The following is an 18,826-nucleotide window of genomic DNA, read 5'->3' on the forward strand; positions in this document are numbered from 1 at the left end:
GTTACCACGACAACGTAGCCCGATAGAAAGTCAGCCACCTTCATGGCACTGAAAAGCCAGGGTTAAGCCTGAAGTTATCTGGCTAAGCCGTAATCCAGCTTTATGGTACAGGCCTCATCTCTCGTAGTTAATTCAGGTTAGTATCACTGTATGTATGAAGGTAGAAACTTGCCACACCAACAGTTCCACTGCATTCATGTTTGCCCCGACAGACAGCCAGCGGTCTCTGAACAGATGAAGTAGAGCCAATCACAGATGAAGGAGTTTATTCAGTTCACATCTTAGAGACACACGGACACACACAACTTTATGAGCCACACACGTTGAACCATGTTGACCAACAGCATAGGTTCTAAACGCGCCCCCTGGTGGTGACGATCGTGACTGATGTGGGTCTCACATGGTTTCGTTGGTCTGTCTCTGTTGGGTTCCTGATGCCTGATGACTCCTGAGACAGAGAGGAAACCGCTGGAACAAAACCATTCGATGCCCTGTGGTCTTTAGACCGTATAAGTCACTGGAGCCCAATCTGTCCCCCCGGCCCCCCGGGCGCGGCTCCAGGGCTCTGACTTCTGGCCTGTGTCAACACGGTCTCGCTGACGGTGGATATTGTTGGCTCTTTGTTGATATAACAGAGAGTTTGGTTTCTTGCTCTATGTGGACGATGTTGTGACATCACCACTGTCATAAGTTGGTACTGAACTAAAACACTGAATTATGCTGAATCTAAACGAAAGCCACGTCACTGTGTGTGTGACACAGACCCTCCACCGTCCCCAACGGGTTTTTCTCTCATTGATTCACCAACCTGGGCTTCTCAATGTCCTCCACGGTCTCGGGCAGCTTGGCGTTCTTGGTCTCGGCCAGCAGGAGGCACAGCAGCCCAGAGAGGACGACCACGGAGCAGAAGACGATCTGAGGAAGAGGAGTCCACACGTCTCCCAGCAGCAGCACGAGGGGAGCCACTGACACCCCCACACGGCACATGAAGGAGGCGAAGCCCAGGCCCTTCTGTCTGGGGGGACAAAGTCCATCGACAGAACTTCAGGAATAACGCTGAAAGTCACTGCAGGGGCCTTTGGGGGCTGGGGGCATTTGGGGGCCCGGTCTACCTGCACACGATCTCTCCACTAAAAGGGACTGTCTGGAAGATCTACGTCTGAGGTCAGATCACTTCATCAGAGACAGAATGTCTCATGCTTCGGTGCTGGGGGGTGAGGGGGAGGTTTAAGACTTTCATTAATGAGAGATCCAGTTCATTTATTTCTTTTAGTAAATACAGGATCTGAGCACCGGTTTGGAAAATCAAACCACCAGAGATCACTGGACTAGTCTGGTGATGAAGGTAGGACGAATGTTATCCTCTACCAGGAAGCAGTCGATTCCAGAATGAGTCTGTCTGCCTGTCTGCCTGTCTGCCTGTCTGCCTGTCTGCCTGTCTGTCTGTTCCCTTTATTTTCTGACAGGCAGACAAACAACATGATGTAAGTCAGTCACACGTCTGAAGTCAAACTGTCCACCCCGAAGCAACACAGAATAGAAACAGGTGGAAACTACAAACCAATACAGTCACAGACTGCAACATCCTGCGACACCCATGAATTCAAAATGTTACCCTGACCTAGTAGTATAGGTCAAAGATCAAAGCTGGTGCTCTGACCAACTGGCATTGATCAAAGCACTTGCTTTACTCATACTGGTCTTTTCCCTCGTCTTTCTATCTTATCTAGTTCCTGAGTGTACAAAAATTTAAATCTGACCTTGACCTAGTTTTGTCGAGGTCATCATCTCATCTCATCTTCGTCCCCTTTGCTGCCTGAGTCATGTGCTTTTTGTTTCATCTTTCTATCTGAACGGTTGTGAAGATATTTGGTGGACTAACAGATGAGCACATGAACACTGACATTACAACACATCACCGCTTTGAAGCAGGATGGAATTACAGGCATTTAGCAGAACCCCTCCACCTCCAGTGGTCCTGTTGATGCAGACCACTGACCACTGGTCAGTTCCTCTGGTTCTGAACAATGTTTTGGTCTCCCCTAAATGCTAGCGGTGAACCACTGCAGAGTCTACAACCCGTGCCAGCGGTTCAGGGAGAGCTACTCGTCCAGCCCATCAACACCAGCTGTGGCATTAAGGTTTGAGGTGATCGTCAGCGTAGTGTCCAGAGCATGGAGGCACTACCAGGAGTTGTGCCTACAGACCAACATCATACAGGATATTCAGTGTTGGGTTTTCACCTGAGGGCACCAATACCGGTAAATTCATCACAGCTCTTCAGATGAACTCAGGTTCACACTGAGCACATGTGAGTCTGGAGACACTGTGGAGAACATCCTCCAGCATGACCAGCAGAGGGTCAGTGGTGGTGTGGGGTATGGGGGCCAGCACAGCCCTCCACACGCTCACCAGAGGTTGTCTGAATACCCCTGGGCACCGAGATGAGACCGTCGACCTCGTCTGAGACCCTGTGCTGGTGCGGTTGGGCTTGGGTTCCTCCTGATGCGAGAAACCTCATGTGCTGGAGTGGTGCAAGTCCAGCAGAATGTGCAGGACAAAAGTATTGATACTGTGGACCAGCCTGGTCCTGAGACCTGAGTCCACCTGAGCTCATCTGGGACATCCCATCTCGCTCATCCACCGACTGCCTGTCCAAGAGATGTTTTAGTCCAGGTCTGGGAGGAGATCCCTCAGGAGACCGTCTGCCAGGCGTTACAGGGAGGTCCTGCAGGCACGTGGAGGCCACACACACTCCTGAGCCTCTGTCTGATCGTCTGAAGGACATTTCAGTGGAGCTGATTCAACCGTCAGTGTGTCTCCACTTTAATTTTGAGCATAACCCCAAATCCAGACCTCCTGGGCATGACGTTAAACTGGAGAGGGATGGACGCCGCCAGGTTCACTTGTCCCTCCGGGGTTACGGGATAGGCTAGGACACTCAGCTATGTAAAAAATTTTATTTTAGTGTTCCCTTTACTTTGCTGAGCAGGTTAGTACATTGTAGGTGTGTAATAACCTGGACTGACGGGGACTCACCTGAAGACTGTGGGGTACAGCTCGGTTGTGTACAGGTAAGATACAGTGAAGGAAGCTCCTGACATGCCTTTTCCAACCGAGGCAACAACGGCACGGACGTACGACAGACCTGCAAAGGTCAAGTACAGCACATGGAACAGGGCCCGACCAATCAGATCCTGCCCCGCCCACCTGCGACACCACCCTGCTGCTCTTGACCGCATGAGTTTAAATCATTTTTGGAGAATGTGAAAGGTGTTGACCTTCTGGAACCAGCAGGTTTATAGCGATGCAGGCTCCTGTCAGTAGCATCGATCCAGCTTGGCTCCACCTTCGTCCAATGACATTCAGGAACCAGTAGGTCACCACCCTGAAAGGCACCTCAGTGGCAGCAAACAGGAAGTGTGTGAGATACATGTTCAACCCAAAGTCCATGATGTTGAAGCTGAGTCCATAATATGTGAAAGCAACTCCAAACCTGCAGAGAATAACAAACAACCAATTACTACGTTTTCTTCAGGTCAGATCCTTTCTACACATTTATTCTGATTACAAATATTTGTCATTTTAATTACAATATTGGTGAAAGAACTTCACTCAGTTGGAATCGACACCCACCACATTATCCCAGTGACAAACGATAACTGCCTCATCTTCAGGGTCCTGAAGAGATCGAGGTAAGAGTAATTCTTCTCCTGCTTTTCCATGACTTTCATGTTGGAGAGTGTCTGTACAGAGAAATCAGAGTGAGCTCAGCCAATCAGGAGCGCTGTAGTGTCTCACTGTGTTTTTTTTCTCCAAGCTGATGTAGACAAACACGAATAATGGAGCCATGAAGGAAAAAACACAAGTTGCACAGAGGATTTTTGTCTTTTTTTCAGGCTTCTTCCCCGACGCGAAACAACTAAATAAGACTGAATTCTCCAATTATTCTTGAGAACACTGTGATGCTGTTTTAATCTAACCAGCTAACTTAAACATATGGTCACACAGTCTGTTTTTGTTCATGCGTTACGGTGTTTCATGAAGGCCAAACCAATGCAGAAACAGTGGACCAATAGACACTGACCTTTCAAACCCAACACTTCAGTCACTTAAACCCTTCATACCTTTGGAAATACACATCTTTGAGGGGGAAGATTTTTTTAATCAAGTTCAAACGTACCTCTAGGATCAGGTCGGATGACAGTTTGGGTCTTTTGTTGAACTTTGCACATCTGTCAAGGTAAAACTGAGCTCGTTCCACTTTACCGGTGACTAAGAGCCACCGGGCAGATTCAGGAATCCACCTGCAGTCATTTAGTCATTTTCAACATCCCAATGTCATTCAGGCAGGTATCTTCAAATATACTGAACATAACTATAAATGCAACTCCTTTGTTTTTCTCATCAGCTGAAGTCAAAGATCTAAAACATTTACTATTTACACAAAAGACCATTTCTGTCAAGTATTGTACACAAATCTGTGTTTGCTGCTTCTTTATCCCACCTCACAGGTGTGGCTCATAAAGACGCTGATCAGACAGCATCATCACAAAGGTGTTGCATTTATATTTATGTTCAGTATACAAAAAATTGTAATTCATTAGTCTGTAAAATTAATCAGGTGTTCATCGTGAACCTGACATCTTCTGTGCACGATTCACGGTGGTTAAAACCCACTCAATGAAGGGACAAACTGTTTGTCTTTCCCTTACAAGAGGGGGAGAAGTGTCAGTCCTAGTGGGACGGTCACGGCCACCACCAGCGTCCACCAGTCTCTGAAGAAGAAGGCGACCGCAGGCAGCAGCATGATACCGGTACACCAGGACAGGGTGTTCATCCCTGAAATGACTGGCCTGTGGCGGACGTCAACCCACTCAGTGCCTGTGAGGTGAAGACGGGGTTAACGTTATCCAGTAATTCAAGTCTGTAGTTTGTATTCAATACATAGTTTGTTCAGAGGGTGAACACCTGTTTGAACTTAACTGTATGTAAGAAAAAGTTTGGTTCCATGACACAAAGACAGCAATAAATCAACACCTGATTTATCATCACCATTCATAGGGTAAAGTGCTAGCTTACTGAGAACCACTGTGTTGTTAGAGAGTCCTGCTGACCCAACACCAGTCAGAAATCTCAGTGCTGCAAACAGAATGAAGGAGTTTGCAAATGCACTGGAGAAGCCAAACACAGCTATCATGACGCAGGAGATGAAAAGAGTGTTCTTCCTCCCGTACCTGGAAAAAATAAAAAGTTCGGTGGAACAAAAAACAGTTAGCATGTGATCAGAATAGCACAACAATGAAAGAACATCCATGTTCGACCACCGTGGATCTCAAGTCCATCTCCCCCCCTCCATACGTAGGTCACCTGTTCCTGACCTAGACGCTCCCTCTAATGGACCGGAGCACAAAGAAGGTCCTCAACTTGGACCTGGTCCTCCTCTCCAGAACCAGCTCCATGGATGATTCTATTCAGGCATTCATGTCCCTTTTTCTGGCCCCATCCCCCCAACACCACACCGGACATGACGGACTAGTAGAACATCAGAAGGAGCTCAGAGCAATGCTGAAGGAGGCCAATCTCCTCAGAGATTGTACATCTTCCTCTGCCCCTTCTTGTTCACACAGTCCAAGTTGAACGACCAGTCCAGTTTCCTGTCTAACTGTAGTCCCAAATATTTGTTGTTTCCCACCCTCCCTACCCTTGTTGGCCACCAGCTGTGCGGGGGGGAGGGGGCATTGTTCTGTTGGCACAAAGTCCATCACCAGTCTCCTGCCACAATATCGTTGGACAACTTCTTCATGTAGCATGTATCGAGATGTCCGTGGTGTAGCGGGTGAAGGGAAGGGGTGAGAGCACTGTCCCCTGTGGCTCCCTCCTGCTGCTGGTCCTTTAGCAAATGTGGAGTCCTGGAGATTTGGTCCAGGTGATGGTTCTGATGGATGGATGGAGGCATTGCAAACTTCTTTATTTTGCTGAAAGTTTCATTCAAACACTTTGCAACATAGAACACACTTCAAGTTGAGGTCAGCTGATATGGTTGCCCGTTATTCATTTTTTGGCCAGTAGAAGACCTTGTAGAGCAAATGAGACCTCAAGAAGCTTTGAGTTGAAGTGAACCGATTTACTGAAAAGCTTCAGTGCTTCATGAAGCCTCATCTGACCCTGTTGTTGACCCTACCTTTTGACAGGCAGGGTCAACATTTATAAAGCAAGGGCAAAAATGCTGAGAAGTCAGCAATCCGACGGTGATTGACCTGCAGGATGTGGTCTAACCCGGATCGAGGTGATGAGCAACCAGAAGCAGCTGTGACAGCAGGTGACTGGAGTTGGCTTGATGAAGAGAGTGACTGGTAAACAGGTGAGGATGAGGAGGATCAGGTGGAGAAATACTGGGCAACATGCAGACTGTGACCAGTAGACTTTCATTCGTGAAACTTGGTTTGAAATATTCTGCTTGTATGTCAGTGATCATATGTAGTTTGCTTTTCATCCAAACCTCCTGATGTGTTACTCATGAGGAACATTTTGGGAATGTCTCATACCTGTCAGAGAGGTATCCCAACACGATGGATCCAACCATCACCCCCAGGAAGAAGATTGTGGTTGACGTTTTGGCCAGACTTTTTCTGTCACAGACAAGATCCCACTGAAAACACTCAAACAGACAGAATGCAAATGAGATGATGTCTCCTCTGATCTGGTCCTGATGTGTCTTCCAAAATGAATGTGTACATCTAAACATACGTGTTCAATAGTGAATAGTAGTGAACAGACATTACAGAAACATGTCACTATCTATCTATTTATGGGCTGTCCTTCCTGCCTTGAGTACAGTGTGTCAAAAGAACATATAGCCATCAATGATGAGGTTAGATGACGATTATTCTTCTCCTAAACACCTAAATGTGTTGAAGAGATTGTGTTTGTGAACATAAATCACAAGTTCAGTGATAACTCAGAGCAAAAGCAATTACTGTCAGAACACAACACAACTGCACACAGTCCAGTAAATAGCGAGCAGCTCTAAAGAGTGAAACCAACCACACGAGTGGAACTAGAAAATCAAAATATAACGTCCCCCCCTTTGTTTACAACAAAGGACAGCAAATCCATCATTTCTGTCAGACTGAAGATACTTTGATGTGATGAAGGACTTCAGACGTCATACCTCTGTGGTGATGGTGGAGGTGAAGGTGGAGTTGTCATAAACCCATCCACTCCCACACTGGACCGTTGGGAGGTCAGAGCTGTTGGAGGTGTTGGCTAGAAGCTGGAACTGAGGCTCTGCAAACATCTCACAAGACTTGGGGCTGCCATCTTCTTGTACAGGAATGCTAACAGTTAGCCTCTGCTGCTCAGTTAAGTTTCTGAAGGGTTCATTATCCAGGGTGCTGATGTCACAGTGGTGAGGAGGTAAAGCACCAATGAAGTTGTTCAGTAAGAAAAGAAAGGCCAGTAGTATTCGGGGGATGTTCAGGACGATGATGAGGATGATTTGGAAAGGACCAAATCCGTTGATTTCCGCTAATATACTTTCAAACTTCTTTTGCACCATTTTTGTGCCTCCTACACAAACAGATTTAGACATGTGACAGAAATAAAGCATGAAAGAGAACAACACGTGCAGAATCTTGCACTGGTATATATTATAGTTGGGGTGCACATGAATGGTGTACCAGTTGCAGGGCCGGTACTGGAGCTTCAGATGGTTCTGGGTTGGAGATCCCTGCAATCCAGACTGGTGTTACTAGCCCACTTTGAAACATTCCCAGAAACCATGGCGTGTGATTACAGTTTGTTGCCGTGACAACAGACAGTGAAAGCTGAAAGTCCACCACGTCAAGTGGAAATCATCAATCAAATACATCCATATTGGGGTACGTTCAAAGTAAATGAACCAAACGTGATGAGTCGCTCTGACACATTCTCACATGACCAGAGTACAAACTTCATATTTTCCCCATCGGTCACAAATAGTATAGTTTTGTTAATAGGAGTTTATTCTCAATTGGACATCAGCAGCACCTTTAAAGCGAATCTGAACAGAAACATGAATAAAAAACCAGGAGAGTAAAATGTTGAGTAGAAATCAATCAGTAAATGTCTCTGCAGCAGTCGCTCTGGTAGACGTGAGTCTGTTAGTTTCTTGTCTGCTGGAGCAAAGCTGTTTGGATGGACAACATCCAACCTACTCCTTTTTAGAATGAACACAAAGAGACGACAAAAATCTGAGACACTGACGAAGCAAAACGTCTCTATTAACGTCAGTGAACAAAGATGTGAGGACAGTAGAAAACATCCTGATCTGTACATAAATCCACAAATTCTATCGGATCCTGTCACACATACAGATGAGACAGAACGAACATGAACTTTACTCACAGCAGGAGATATCTTCAGCTGCTGACTCTGGCTCAGTGGATGTTGAGGACTTGTGCGGCATCATCAGAAGCATTACTCTATATTCTACTTGGTTTAGCCATGCATGACGTACTGTTCCTGTGCGCAAGCTGTTATCTAATTTTGGTAATTATGATTTCCTAGGAAAATTAAACAAGGAACAAAATAAAAGATTAAGATGAATATTTATTGATCCCTGTAGGGCAATTCTTGAATTATTAAAAGGTGCGTGTTAACCCTGTTTTCATCAGAGATCCAACAAGAACACGCATGAACAGTGAAACGTTGTTCAACGACTCAGAGTTCACCACAGGTGAAGCAGGGCAGGTGAACAACTTGGAAACTCAAGGCCTGAATAAATACGAGTCGTTGCAGCGTGACTGAACTTAGCGGAGGCTTGCGTGAATGTTCCATCAACAACTCTGCACGAAATGCCTACAGGTGGACCCACGCCTACGCCACCCTTCAGACGTCCTCATGACAGCTTCACACTCCTGCTGATGGAAACAGCACAAAACATGAGACAACCAGCTGCCAACACAAAGCAATGGATTTGTACGACAAGAAGAGTCAAGAACCCTCTGTTGTTGGGGGACCTGGTCTAGTGAAGGGTCTTCTGCAGAACGTGGAGTCAGCCTAGGATGGGGGGTCCTAGCAGCACCGACGACTGTTCAGGCCCAGGGCAGCATTAACGTCTCTGATAGGCTGTTTGGATTTAGCCATGAGTTTAGCAGCATGCTAGCTGGTTTTAATGCTCATCTCAGTGGTTTTCTTCATTAACGCTGCTGTTCATCAATGGGTTCATGCAGTTGAACAAAATCGCCCATGTTCTCGTTTTGAAGGGACGAGTATTCTGGTGTTTAATTTGACCTGGAACCATGTTACTGCTGGACAGTTTGTCCCCACACACCAGGCAGAGGGCAACTGGTTCCACTGGTTCACCAGTATAAGTGAATCCAAAGGCTAGATCCCCACCCCAACTGCCTGGAGCTCACCTGTCTTCTGACCACACCTCACAACCAGGCCTTCAGGGGTCAGGATGTTGTCCAGGACCAGACAGACGTTTCAAATATCGCCACCCTCTTAAAATGATTACCCTTCTACCCCTTTATCCTGTTGGTGTGTGTCTATGAACAACTGGTTCAGCTTGTGTTTCGTGAGAAAATTACGTTAGTAAAAATTTTGAAAGGTGTCAACATTCATCCAGTTCTATCATTTAATTCTGACAAACTATTTTCTTTCTTACACCTCAGCTTGCACAAGTAATTTGAGTAATTTTGGATATAAATTGTAAATATTGGTGTTTATGTAATTAGTAGTAATGGACATTGAGTAAATGCCTCCTCAGAAAGTGTACAAAAGAGAACGTTCACCAACACAGTAAATAACACAACCAAGGTAAATTTATTTGTGTCCTATTTGCCATTTTATACATTCATCTAGAGTTAGATGAATACAAATCAGAGATGTTTATTAGTCATAGAAACAGGGAAACATTTTGGCCTGATGAACTAACAGCAGAGATTACAAGCTAGGCTACATTAGCGTCACCAAGCCTTTAATCGTGATTGACTTGTTGGTCTTTCAGAAAGTCCAAGGGGGTTGCAAAGCACTGGAGTGGAAAAATTAAGTGTTCCAGCCAATCTGGAAAAGTTGGACGCGTTGGTCTCCTGTTCTGTTTTGTGATTGGCTGGAGGTCAGTACTGTTGGTAAAGGTTGCCAAGTTTACATATATACAGAAAGAAAAAACCCAACAATGTTCCCTCTGAGACGCAGCATGAGTTGGTCACTGCCATAAATGACCGAACCGGTGGTAAACCATCTTCACGCCTTCATTGGGTCAATGCTGACACTTCATTCAAGACTGGAAAAAAGATGACTTTAAAAACACACTCATGATTGAACTGCCTGGTCCAGCAGCCGTGGCCAGAAGGACGCTCTTGATTGGAGGACGTTTCAATAGGAACTGTTTTCCCTGTGCTTTTCATTGTGATTTGATGACTCGTGAGAAATTACAGATCCTGCACTGCCGATGATGCTCAGACGGATTCTCAGGACTCATCCGGTGTGAACCATTTAGTGCTTTAAATGGAACGTGAGCAATAATATGTCCAATCATACGCTGGGGGGGGTGTGTGTCAATCCCAGCTGATGGCGCACCAGCAAGTCGTTGTACACAATCTGGTTTAATTGCCTATATTTGCACACGAACAGTGATCTTGACTTGGAAAACGTCGGTCACCGCTGCTATATGTGATAAGAGTTTGTCTCCTCGTTGCTCTTTTCTGATGATCCCAGGAAAACACCAGCAAACTCTGGCAGATGAGGGTCAATGCCGCGTCTTCTGGAGAGAAACAAAAGCTCTGCTATTATCCTGTACGATATTGTAAGTTAAACAAATATTTAGTTAAACAAAAAAATTCTCAGAAGTAGCAGCGTGTCAGGACTGATAGTGGATATTATTGGTCTTTCCTTTAAACACAGTCCAACATCAATGTCTGAAGGTGATGGTGGTGTCTGTGGTTGGTGAGTCCTGTCTGTCATTCTCAATATGAGCAGCAGGTGTCATCATTACATTTCACACACTGTTGCTTCCACTCATGGAATCACCAACCTGGGCTTCTCGATGTCATCAACGGTCTCTGGCAGCTTCACGTTCAGTGTCTCTGGAAGCAGCAGACACAGCAGACCACATGTGGTGGCCATGGACCAGAAGATGATCTGGGATAGAGGACGCCACAGGTCCTCCAGCAGCAGGATGAGAGGAGCCAAAGACATCCCCACACGACACGTAAAGGACGTGAAGCCCATCCCGTTTTGTCTGGAGAGACAGGAAGGAACATGAAGGACATCCTGGATTGACGTCCAGCAGTCACTGGATAACTGTCCCTGTCCAGCACCAAAGAACTGAAGAGGACTATATGACCAACGGTGAACTGGTGACAAGGAATGTCCAGTTTACTGGAGCAACAAATACCAGCAATAAAAGACTTTTGTTTTCAGGGATCTGGTTAACCTTAAGTGTAGCAACAGGAGACCTGGACATGTGTAGACTCATGTGACTGTATGTCAGCAACGGACCTGAGCACTGTGGGGAACAGCTCTGTGGTGTAGAGGTAGACAGTCGTGAAGGAACACCCTGATAGGCCTTTTCCCAGAACAGCAACAGCAGCACGCACATACCACAAATCTGCAAAGACCAGGTTCACCTAGAAACAGACTCAGCACTGGGGGGCCATGATCAACTGTACTGACAGAGCTTCATGTCAAGAGATGATACTATATATTAATACTATGTATATAAACATGATTTAAAGACGTAGCACAGGGTTTCTGAAGACAGACTAGTGACATTGCGCAACTATAAATGAGTCTTCTCACATTGACAACACAAATCCTGAATGTCCAAGTCCTGAAACAGGTTTGGTTCTCCAGGGTTGGAATTACATTTACAAGAACGTTTGATCCTTTATAACTCCATTAACGTTAAAAAAAAAAGGCTCCTATAACATTGCTTCACTTAGTGTCTGGGAAATATAAAGGAAAGTGGTTCAACCTTTTGGAACAAATATGTTTATAGCGATGCAGGTTCCTGTCAATATCAGAGATCCAACTTGGCACCACCTCCGCCCAATGATGTTGAGGAGGCAGTAGGTCGTCAGCTTGGCTGGAATTTCAATGGCGGCATAGAGGAAGTGTGTGAGATACATGTTCAGCCCAAATCCAGTGATGTTCAAGGAGATTCCATAATAGGTGAAAGCGACCCCAGCCCTGCAGACCATCAGCAGTAAAAACAGTCAGTTTTTTGTTTTTTTGTTTTTTTTAAAATAGTCAGTCATTCCTGTTTCTAGTGTTCGGCTCATGTCCTCTCCATCTCTGTCTATTTTTTTGCACATCGCAATTTCATAACATTTTAAACATGTTTTCAGAGAATTCGGTCCAACTGGAACGAACAGCTGCCATGTAATCTTTATTGCAATACCGCCTGTCCCTCCGTTAGGAAACTGTTAGTGCCATTGGCCAGGTACTAATTATTACGGTCGTGTGAATCAACGGAGAGACAGGAACCCATGTCATTTACACGGGTTCTGCTAGTTGTATTCTAATTGTAGGTGTTTTTGGCGGAGATGCTTACCACACCATCCCAGTCACCAGAGTTATCTTCCTCAATTTTGGGGTCTTGATAAGGTCTAGGAAAGTGTAGTTTTTGTTTTGCTCTCCCGTTTTCATGGTGGAGACTGTCTGTAAATGAGCAGAGGAGTCATTGTAAGTGGATTTTGTAGCCACACAGGATATCGGCCAGAGGGAAGCCATCTGGAAGGGATCTGAACTGCTAAACAGTTACCTTCATGTTAGCATTAAAAAGAACCCAGAGACCACTGAAGCACTGACTGCATTGTTCCTGCAGAGGAAGGTCAGGTAAGTTTCTGCTGCCTTCAGATTGGGTCTACTAGGAAGGTTTCACGTTAAAAATGACGTAAATGATGACTTTTCAATTCAGTTTGGGATTTGGCATCTTCTGAAAAACTGTTCTCAACAAGCGTTACATTTGGCTTGGCTTGGTTTATGACTTTATAACTGTGTTGTAAGTGTGTTTGGTCTGTGTATTCATGTTTTACCACTAGTGTGTCTTTTAGTTGTGGGTTTCTAACATCCCCTCATTGCCCTGTGTGGTACATGTTCCTTAGACTTTGCCTTTGTTTTGGAGTTTTGGACACCATTTTTCACAACAGATACCTTCAACACAATAGACCTATAATAATCCGGTTCCACTGAACCGATCCATCGAACAGCCAGCTCAAACCTACCTCTAGGATCAAAGTGGAAGACGGTTTGGGTCTTTTGTTGAACTTTGCACATTGGTCAAGGTAAAACTGGGCTCTCTCCACTTTACCACTGGTTAAAAGCCATCTAGCAGATTCAGGAATCCACCTGCAGTTAACACGTCACTTTCATTTTGTAGTCACTTTGAAATTCACCTCGAATACCTTCTGAAAATGTCCTTCAAGTCTAGCAGAATTTCTAAGTATGGTGAGCCGTGCAGAACAGCAGTAAACTTTCTTTGATGCCGTCTATTTAACGAGGTTCATTCTGTCAGTCAAGCATTGGTTGTTTCTCCACCCATTTTTGTGATTTGCTTACCACCAGGTCAAAAGGGCCACTGCTGTTGGGGCCGTGACGGTCATGACCAGGGCCCTCCAGTCTTTGATCAGAAAGGCTAAACCAGCCAACATCATGCCACCTACAGTCGGGGACAGGCTTCCAACCACTCCAATAAACGACCGATGTTCAACGTCGACCCATTCAACACCTGAAAGTTAACAAAGCCATGAGTCTTATTCTAAGCTGAGGATTTTTAGTTTGACTGAACACTGGTTTGAATTAAAAGTGCTTGGGGGCCATTTGAGGCAGAAAAGCCGTAAACACAACTCAGGGTTTATCACCATCCAAGTTGGCACGACAGAGGCGTAGCTTACTGAGAACGATGGAGATGATGCTGATTCCTGTCAGTCCTACTCCGGTCAGAAATCTCAAGACCACGAACAGTGAGTAGGAGTTTGCAAACCCGCTCGAGATGCCAAATAGTATTGTCATGATGAAGGAGGCCAAAAGAGTGAGTTTCCTCCCATACCTGTTAAAATTGAGAATCAAATTTCACACAGTGACATGAGAATAAATTTAGAATTTATATATTCGTACTTATCAGAGAGGTATCCCAAAGCTACGGCACCGACCATCACTCCCAAAAAGAAGATTGTGCTCGAGGTTTTCGTTAAGATTTTTCTGTCACAGACGAGGTCCCACTGAAAAACAGATGGCATGGGAGAATTACTGTTTCCAGCTTAAAGCTCAGTGTTCTGAAAGCGGGAATTTTGCATCAAGTTACAAAGCAGTTGATTTCTGTTTGTGTTTGAAGGTTGAACCACCAGGTGTCACCATTGTGCATCTGAGCAGCATTAATGAGCATTAACGGCAAATACTGCTGCAGATACATTGGTTGTGGTGGACTGTCCTCATTGGATGCTACATAAAGTAACTGTCTGAATGGAACTTGCAGTGCATTGTGGGTACAGGGGGCCTATCACCTTCTGTTTGAAAGTTAAGTACATGAGAAGCAATGACCTCTGCTGCTTGTCGACAGCCAGTGGTTCTACAGTCCAATAAACCACCGTGGCATCACAGACAACAACATGAAGATCAGGTCAACCCCGTGTCTCCAACAAATCAGGCCATGAGGCGTTCAGAGAGGAGTTCCTTGATGGAGGAAGACATCACTTTGCTGATCACAGGCTTCAACATCAAACCTTAGAACCAGAGATGAAGGCCTAATGAGGATGGAGATATTCTGGACTGCAGCTCTGTGAATAGTCTTGTAGTTGAAGTATCTTTCTACATTCAAAAGTCTGATTTCAGCTGAAAATTAAAAGGAGTCATATTATTAACGGTAAGTTGGTGTTGTACCTCCGTAGCCATGGTAGAGGTGAAGGTGGAGTTGTCATAAACCCATCCACTCCCACACTGGACCGTTGGGAGGTCAGAGCTGTTGGAGGTGTTGGCTAGAAGCTGGAACTGAGGCTCTGCAAACATCTCACAAGACTTGGGGCTGCCATCTTCTTGTACAGGAATGCTAACAGTTAGCCTCTGCTGCTCAGTTAGGTTTCTGAAGGGTCCATTGTCCAGGGTGCTGATGTCACAGTGGTGAGGAGGCAACACGCCAATGAAGTTGGTCAGTAGGAAGTGACAGGGCAGAACCATCCGGGTGGAGCACAGCATGAAGATGATGGTGATCTGGAAAGGCCCAAAGCCATCAATTTCCTGCAGGATGTTCTCAAACTTCATCCTCGATCTTCTTCTAATCTGATGAAACAGATTTTGAATTATTAGAGGATGGGAATGAAACATGGAATAAGAAGTTTAGACCATTTATCAACGCAATAAAAAGTGAAATAGCATGTTTCAAAAAATTGGGACAGTGGCAAGAGAAGAATGGAAACATTATCAAATGATAAAAGAAAATATCATCTTAAAATTAATGAAGTTAACAGAAAACAGATGTCAAACATTACTGGTATGAAAACCGAATCTCAGGGAGTCTTCTGAAGGACAGAAGGCAAGAGGTTCACCACTCTATGAAAGACTGTCCAGGAATAGAGTCCTACAATCTATGAATAAAGTTTCCCCACTGAGCATCACACAGAATTCATCAACACATTGTCAGCAGCCACAACATACTGAAATATTTTTAAAAAAAGACTGAATAAATCACAGTTCGATGATCGACTTTGTGGTCGTGTCATCGGACTTGCGGCCACATGTCTTGGACACTCGGGTGAAGACATTGAGGCTGAGTGGACCATGTTCCGCGCCTCCATTGTCGAGGCGGCCGACCACAGCTGTGGCCGTAAGGTGGTCGGTGCCTGTCGTGGCGGCAACCCCAGAACCCGTTGGTGGACATCAGCGGTAAGGGATGCCGTCACGCTGAAGAAGGAGTCCTATCAGACCTTTTTGGCCTGTGGGACTCCTGAAGCAGCTGATAGGTACCGGCTGGCCAAGCGGAATGCGGCTTTGGTGGTTGCTGAGACAAAAACTCGGGCGTGGGAGGAGTTCGGTGAGGCCTTGGAGGACGACTTCCAGACGGCTTCGAAGAAATTCTGGTCCACCATCAGGCGTCTCAGGAGGGGGAAGCAGTGCAGCATCCACACTGTATATAGTGGGGATGGGGCACTGCTGACCTCAACTCGGGACGTTGTGACTCGGTGGGGAGAATACCTCGAAGACCTCCTCAATCCCGCAAACACGCCTTCCCATGAGGAAGCAGAGTCTGAGTTTGCTGAGGCGGGCTCTCCTATCTCTGGGGTTGAGGTCACCGAGGTAGTTAAAAAGCTCCTCGGTGGCAGGGCCCCGGGGGTGGATGAGATCCGCCCGGAGTTCCTAAAGGCTCTGGATGTTGTGGGGCTGTCCTGGTTGACACGCCTCTGCAACATCGCGTGGACTTCGGGGACAGTGCCTCTGGATTGGCAGACTGGGGTGGTGGTCCCCCTTTTTAAGAAGGGGGACTGGATGGTGTGCTCCAACTACAGGGGGATCACACTCCTCAGCCTCCCTGGCAAGGTCTATTCAGGGGTTCTGGAGAGGAGGGTCCATTGGGAAGTCGAATCTCGGATTCAGGAGGAGCAGTGTGGTTTTCGTCCTGGCCGTGGAACAGTGGACCAGCTCTACACCCTCCGCAGGGTCCTTGAGGAGGCATGGGAGTTTGCCCAACCAGTCTACATGTGTTTTGTGGACTTGGAGAAGGCGTTCGACCGTGTACCTCGGGGGGTTCTGTGGGGGGGTGCTTCAGGAGTATGGGGTACCGGACCCCTTGATAAGGGCTGTTCGGTCCCTGTACGACCGATGTCAGAGTTTGGTCCGCATTGCCAGCAGTAAGTCGGATTCGTTTCCAGTGAGGGTTGGACTCTGCCAAGGCTGCCCTTTGTCACCGATTCTGTTCATAACTTTTATGGACAGAATTTCTAGGCGCAGCCAAGGCGTTGAGGGTGCCCGGTTTGGTGGCCTCAGTATTGCGTCTCTGCTTTTAGCAGATGACGTGGTGCTGTTGGCTTCATCCTTTCCCAAGTGGAGGAGTTCAAGTATCTCGGGGTCTCGTTCACGAGTTAGGGTACGATGGAACGGGAGATCGACAGGCGGATCGGTGCAGCGTCTGCAGTGATGCGGACTCTGTATCGGTCCGTCGTGGTGAAGAAGGAGCTGAGCCGAAAGACAAAGCTCTCGATTTACCGGTCGACCTATGTTCCTGCGCTCACCTATGGTCACGACCCACAGGTTGTGACCGAAAGAACGAGATCCCGGATACAAGTGGCTGAAATGAGTTTCCTCCTCAGGGTGTCCGGGCTCTCCCTTAGAGATAGGGTGAGGAGTTCGGTCATCCGGGAGGGACTCAGAGTCGAGCCGCTGCTCCTCCGCATCGAGAGGAGCCAGATGAGGTGGATCGGGCATCTGGTTAGGATGCCTCCTGGACGCCTCCCTGGTGAGGTGTTCCGGGCATGTCCTACCGGGAGGAGGCCCCGGGGACGACCCAGGACACGCTGGAGAGACTATGTCTCCCGGCTAGCCTGGGAACGCCTTGGGATTCTCCCGGAGGAGCTGGACGAAGTGGCTAGGGGGAGGGAAGTCTGGGCTTCCTGCTTAAGCTGCTGCCCCCCCGACCCGACCCCGGATAAGAGGAGGAGGATGGATGGATGGATGGATAAACTAGTAAATGTCTCTGCAGCAGTCGCTCTGGTAGACGTGAGTCTGTTAGTTTCTTGTCTGCTGGAGCAAAGCTGTTTGGATGGACAACATCCAACCTACTCCTTTTTAGAATGAACACAAAGAGACGACAAAAATCTGAGACACTGACGAAGCAAAACGTCTCTATTAACGTCAGTGAACAAAGATGTGAGGACAGTAGAAAACATCCTGATCTGTACATAAATCCACAAATTCTATCGGATCCTGTCACACATACAGATGAGACAGAACGAACATGAACTTTACTCACAGCAGGAGATATCTTCAGCTGCTGACTCTGGCTCAGTGGATGTTGAGGACTTGTTACATCAGAAGCATGACCCTCTACTCCAGAGGGTTAAGCTGCTTTATGATTATTTAACCAATGACGTACTGTTCCTGTGCACAACCTGTTCTCTAAATAAGGTAATTGTTGTTTTCTTGGAACATCAAATAAGGACTGTAGACTTCAGGGAGGCGGCGTCTTTGTGAAACGGTCGAGTTGTTTCTGACAGCCTGACCTGGAGGGTTATTCAAATAGCAGAAAGAAGATCACTGACACTAAAGGACGTTCTAGAAGATCGTTGTGATTGATAAGTTCTCCCAGAAATCAGGGGCTTATGAGCCTTAAGTGGTACAAAAAATGAGGAGACATTGATGTCTTCAGAGACACACTCTGCTGTCTGAGCTTGAGGCGTTTACAAAAGAAATCTGATTGATCATACTGAGTCTGTAATTATTCAGAGCCATCTCATTCAACCAGGAACAATTTCTCTGACAGGATCAGAATTCATATTTTTTTATTCACTGGATTATGATGAATAAATAAATGGGTCCACAAGTCAAAAAATCAGACTAAAGCAAGAGAGAACAGACATAAACCTCACACAGATCCCAGACTCACAGTGGTCCACGAACAGCTGAGGCGAGAGAGACATAAATAAAGGTAAAGATGGTGTCACTAGTACCAGTGGTGCCAGAGGATGCCAGCCCGTCGGTCGGTATGAATGTGTCTGAATAACATCCAGAATCATCTCGATCGGAGGCATCATCCAACGTACAATCTGAAACTGTCCACAAATTACTTTACTTGGTTTTGGCTTGGGGACCGGAGGGTGGCCGGTTCAAGACCTGTTCAAGACCAGTGTGG

General features: G+C 46.3%; 2 protein-coding genes across 5 annotated transcripts; both read right to left on the reverse strand.

The window, feature by feature from the left end:
• Positions 1-266: 266 nt before the first annotated feature.
• Positions 267-8,414, reverse strand: LOC137603840 (solute carrier family 22 member 7-like). Of its 2 annotated transcripts, XM_068327647.1 has the most exons (12): positions 8,389-8,414; positions 7,683-7,732; positions 7,175-7,572; positions 6,549-6,652; positions 5,083-5,237; positions 4,716-4,884; positions 4,184-4,307; positions 3,637-3,746; positions 3,282-3,496; positions 3,040-3,148; positions 809-1,015; positions 267-448 (listed from the first exon to the last, which is right to left on the reverse strand). In XM_068327647.1, exons 3-12 carry the CDS (start codon positions 7,559-7,561, stop codon positions 397-399), a joined length of 1,632 nt encoding a protein of 543 aa, XP_068183748.1. In that variant the 5' UTR covers positions 7,562-7,572; positions 7,683-7,732; positions 8,389-8,414; the 3' UTR covers positions 267-396. The 2 variants fall into 2 exon arrangements, with proteins under 2 accessions (XP_068183748.1, XP_068183749.1); XM_068327648.1 differs by lacking the exon at positions 267-448 and having other exon boundaries at positions 876-2,945.
• A 1,388-nt stretch (positions 8,415-9,802) lies between these two features.
• LOC137603671 (solute carrier family 22 member 7-like) lies at positions 9,803-18,151 on the reverse strand. 3 transcript variants are annotated; one of them, XM_068327342.1, is made up of 12 exons: positions 17,948-18,151; positions 14,869-15,264; positions 14,107-14,210; positions 13,884-14,038; positions 13,549-13,717; positions 13,215-13,338; positions 12,752-12,808; positions 12,542-12,648; positions 11,963-12,177; positions 11,488-11,596; positions 11,021-11,227; positions 9,803-10,747 (listed from the first exon to the last, which is right to left on the reverse strand). In XM_068327342.1, exons 2-12 carry the CDS (start codon positions 15,244-15,246, stop codon positions 10,654-10,656), a joined length of 1,719 nt encoding a protein of 572 aa, XP_068183443.1. In that variant the 5' UTR covers positions 15,247-15,264; positions 17,948-18,151; the 3' UTR covers positions 9,803-10,653. The 3 variants fall into 3 exon arrangements, with proteins under 3 accessions (XP_068183443.1, XP_068183441.1, XP_068183444.1); XM_068327340.1 differs by having other exon boundaries at positions 9,803-10,750; positions 17,948-18,150; XM_068327343.1 differs by lacking the exon at positions 12,752-12,808 and having other exon boundaries at positions 9,803-10,750; positions 17,948-18,146.
• Between the last annotated feature and the right edge of the window lie 675 nt (positions 18,152-18,826).

The sequence above is a fragment of the Antennarius striatus genome, chromosome 11 (genome assembly GCF_040054535.1).
Source record: "Antennarius striatus isolate MH-2024 chromosome 11, ASM4005453v1, whole genome shotgun sequence".
NCBI classification, from domain to species: domain Eukaryota; kingdom Metazoa; phylum Chordata; class Actinopteri; order Lophiiformes; family Antennariidae; genus Antennarius; species Antennarius striatus.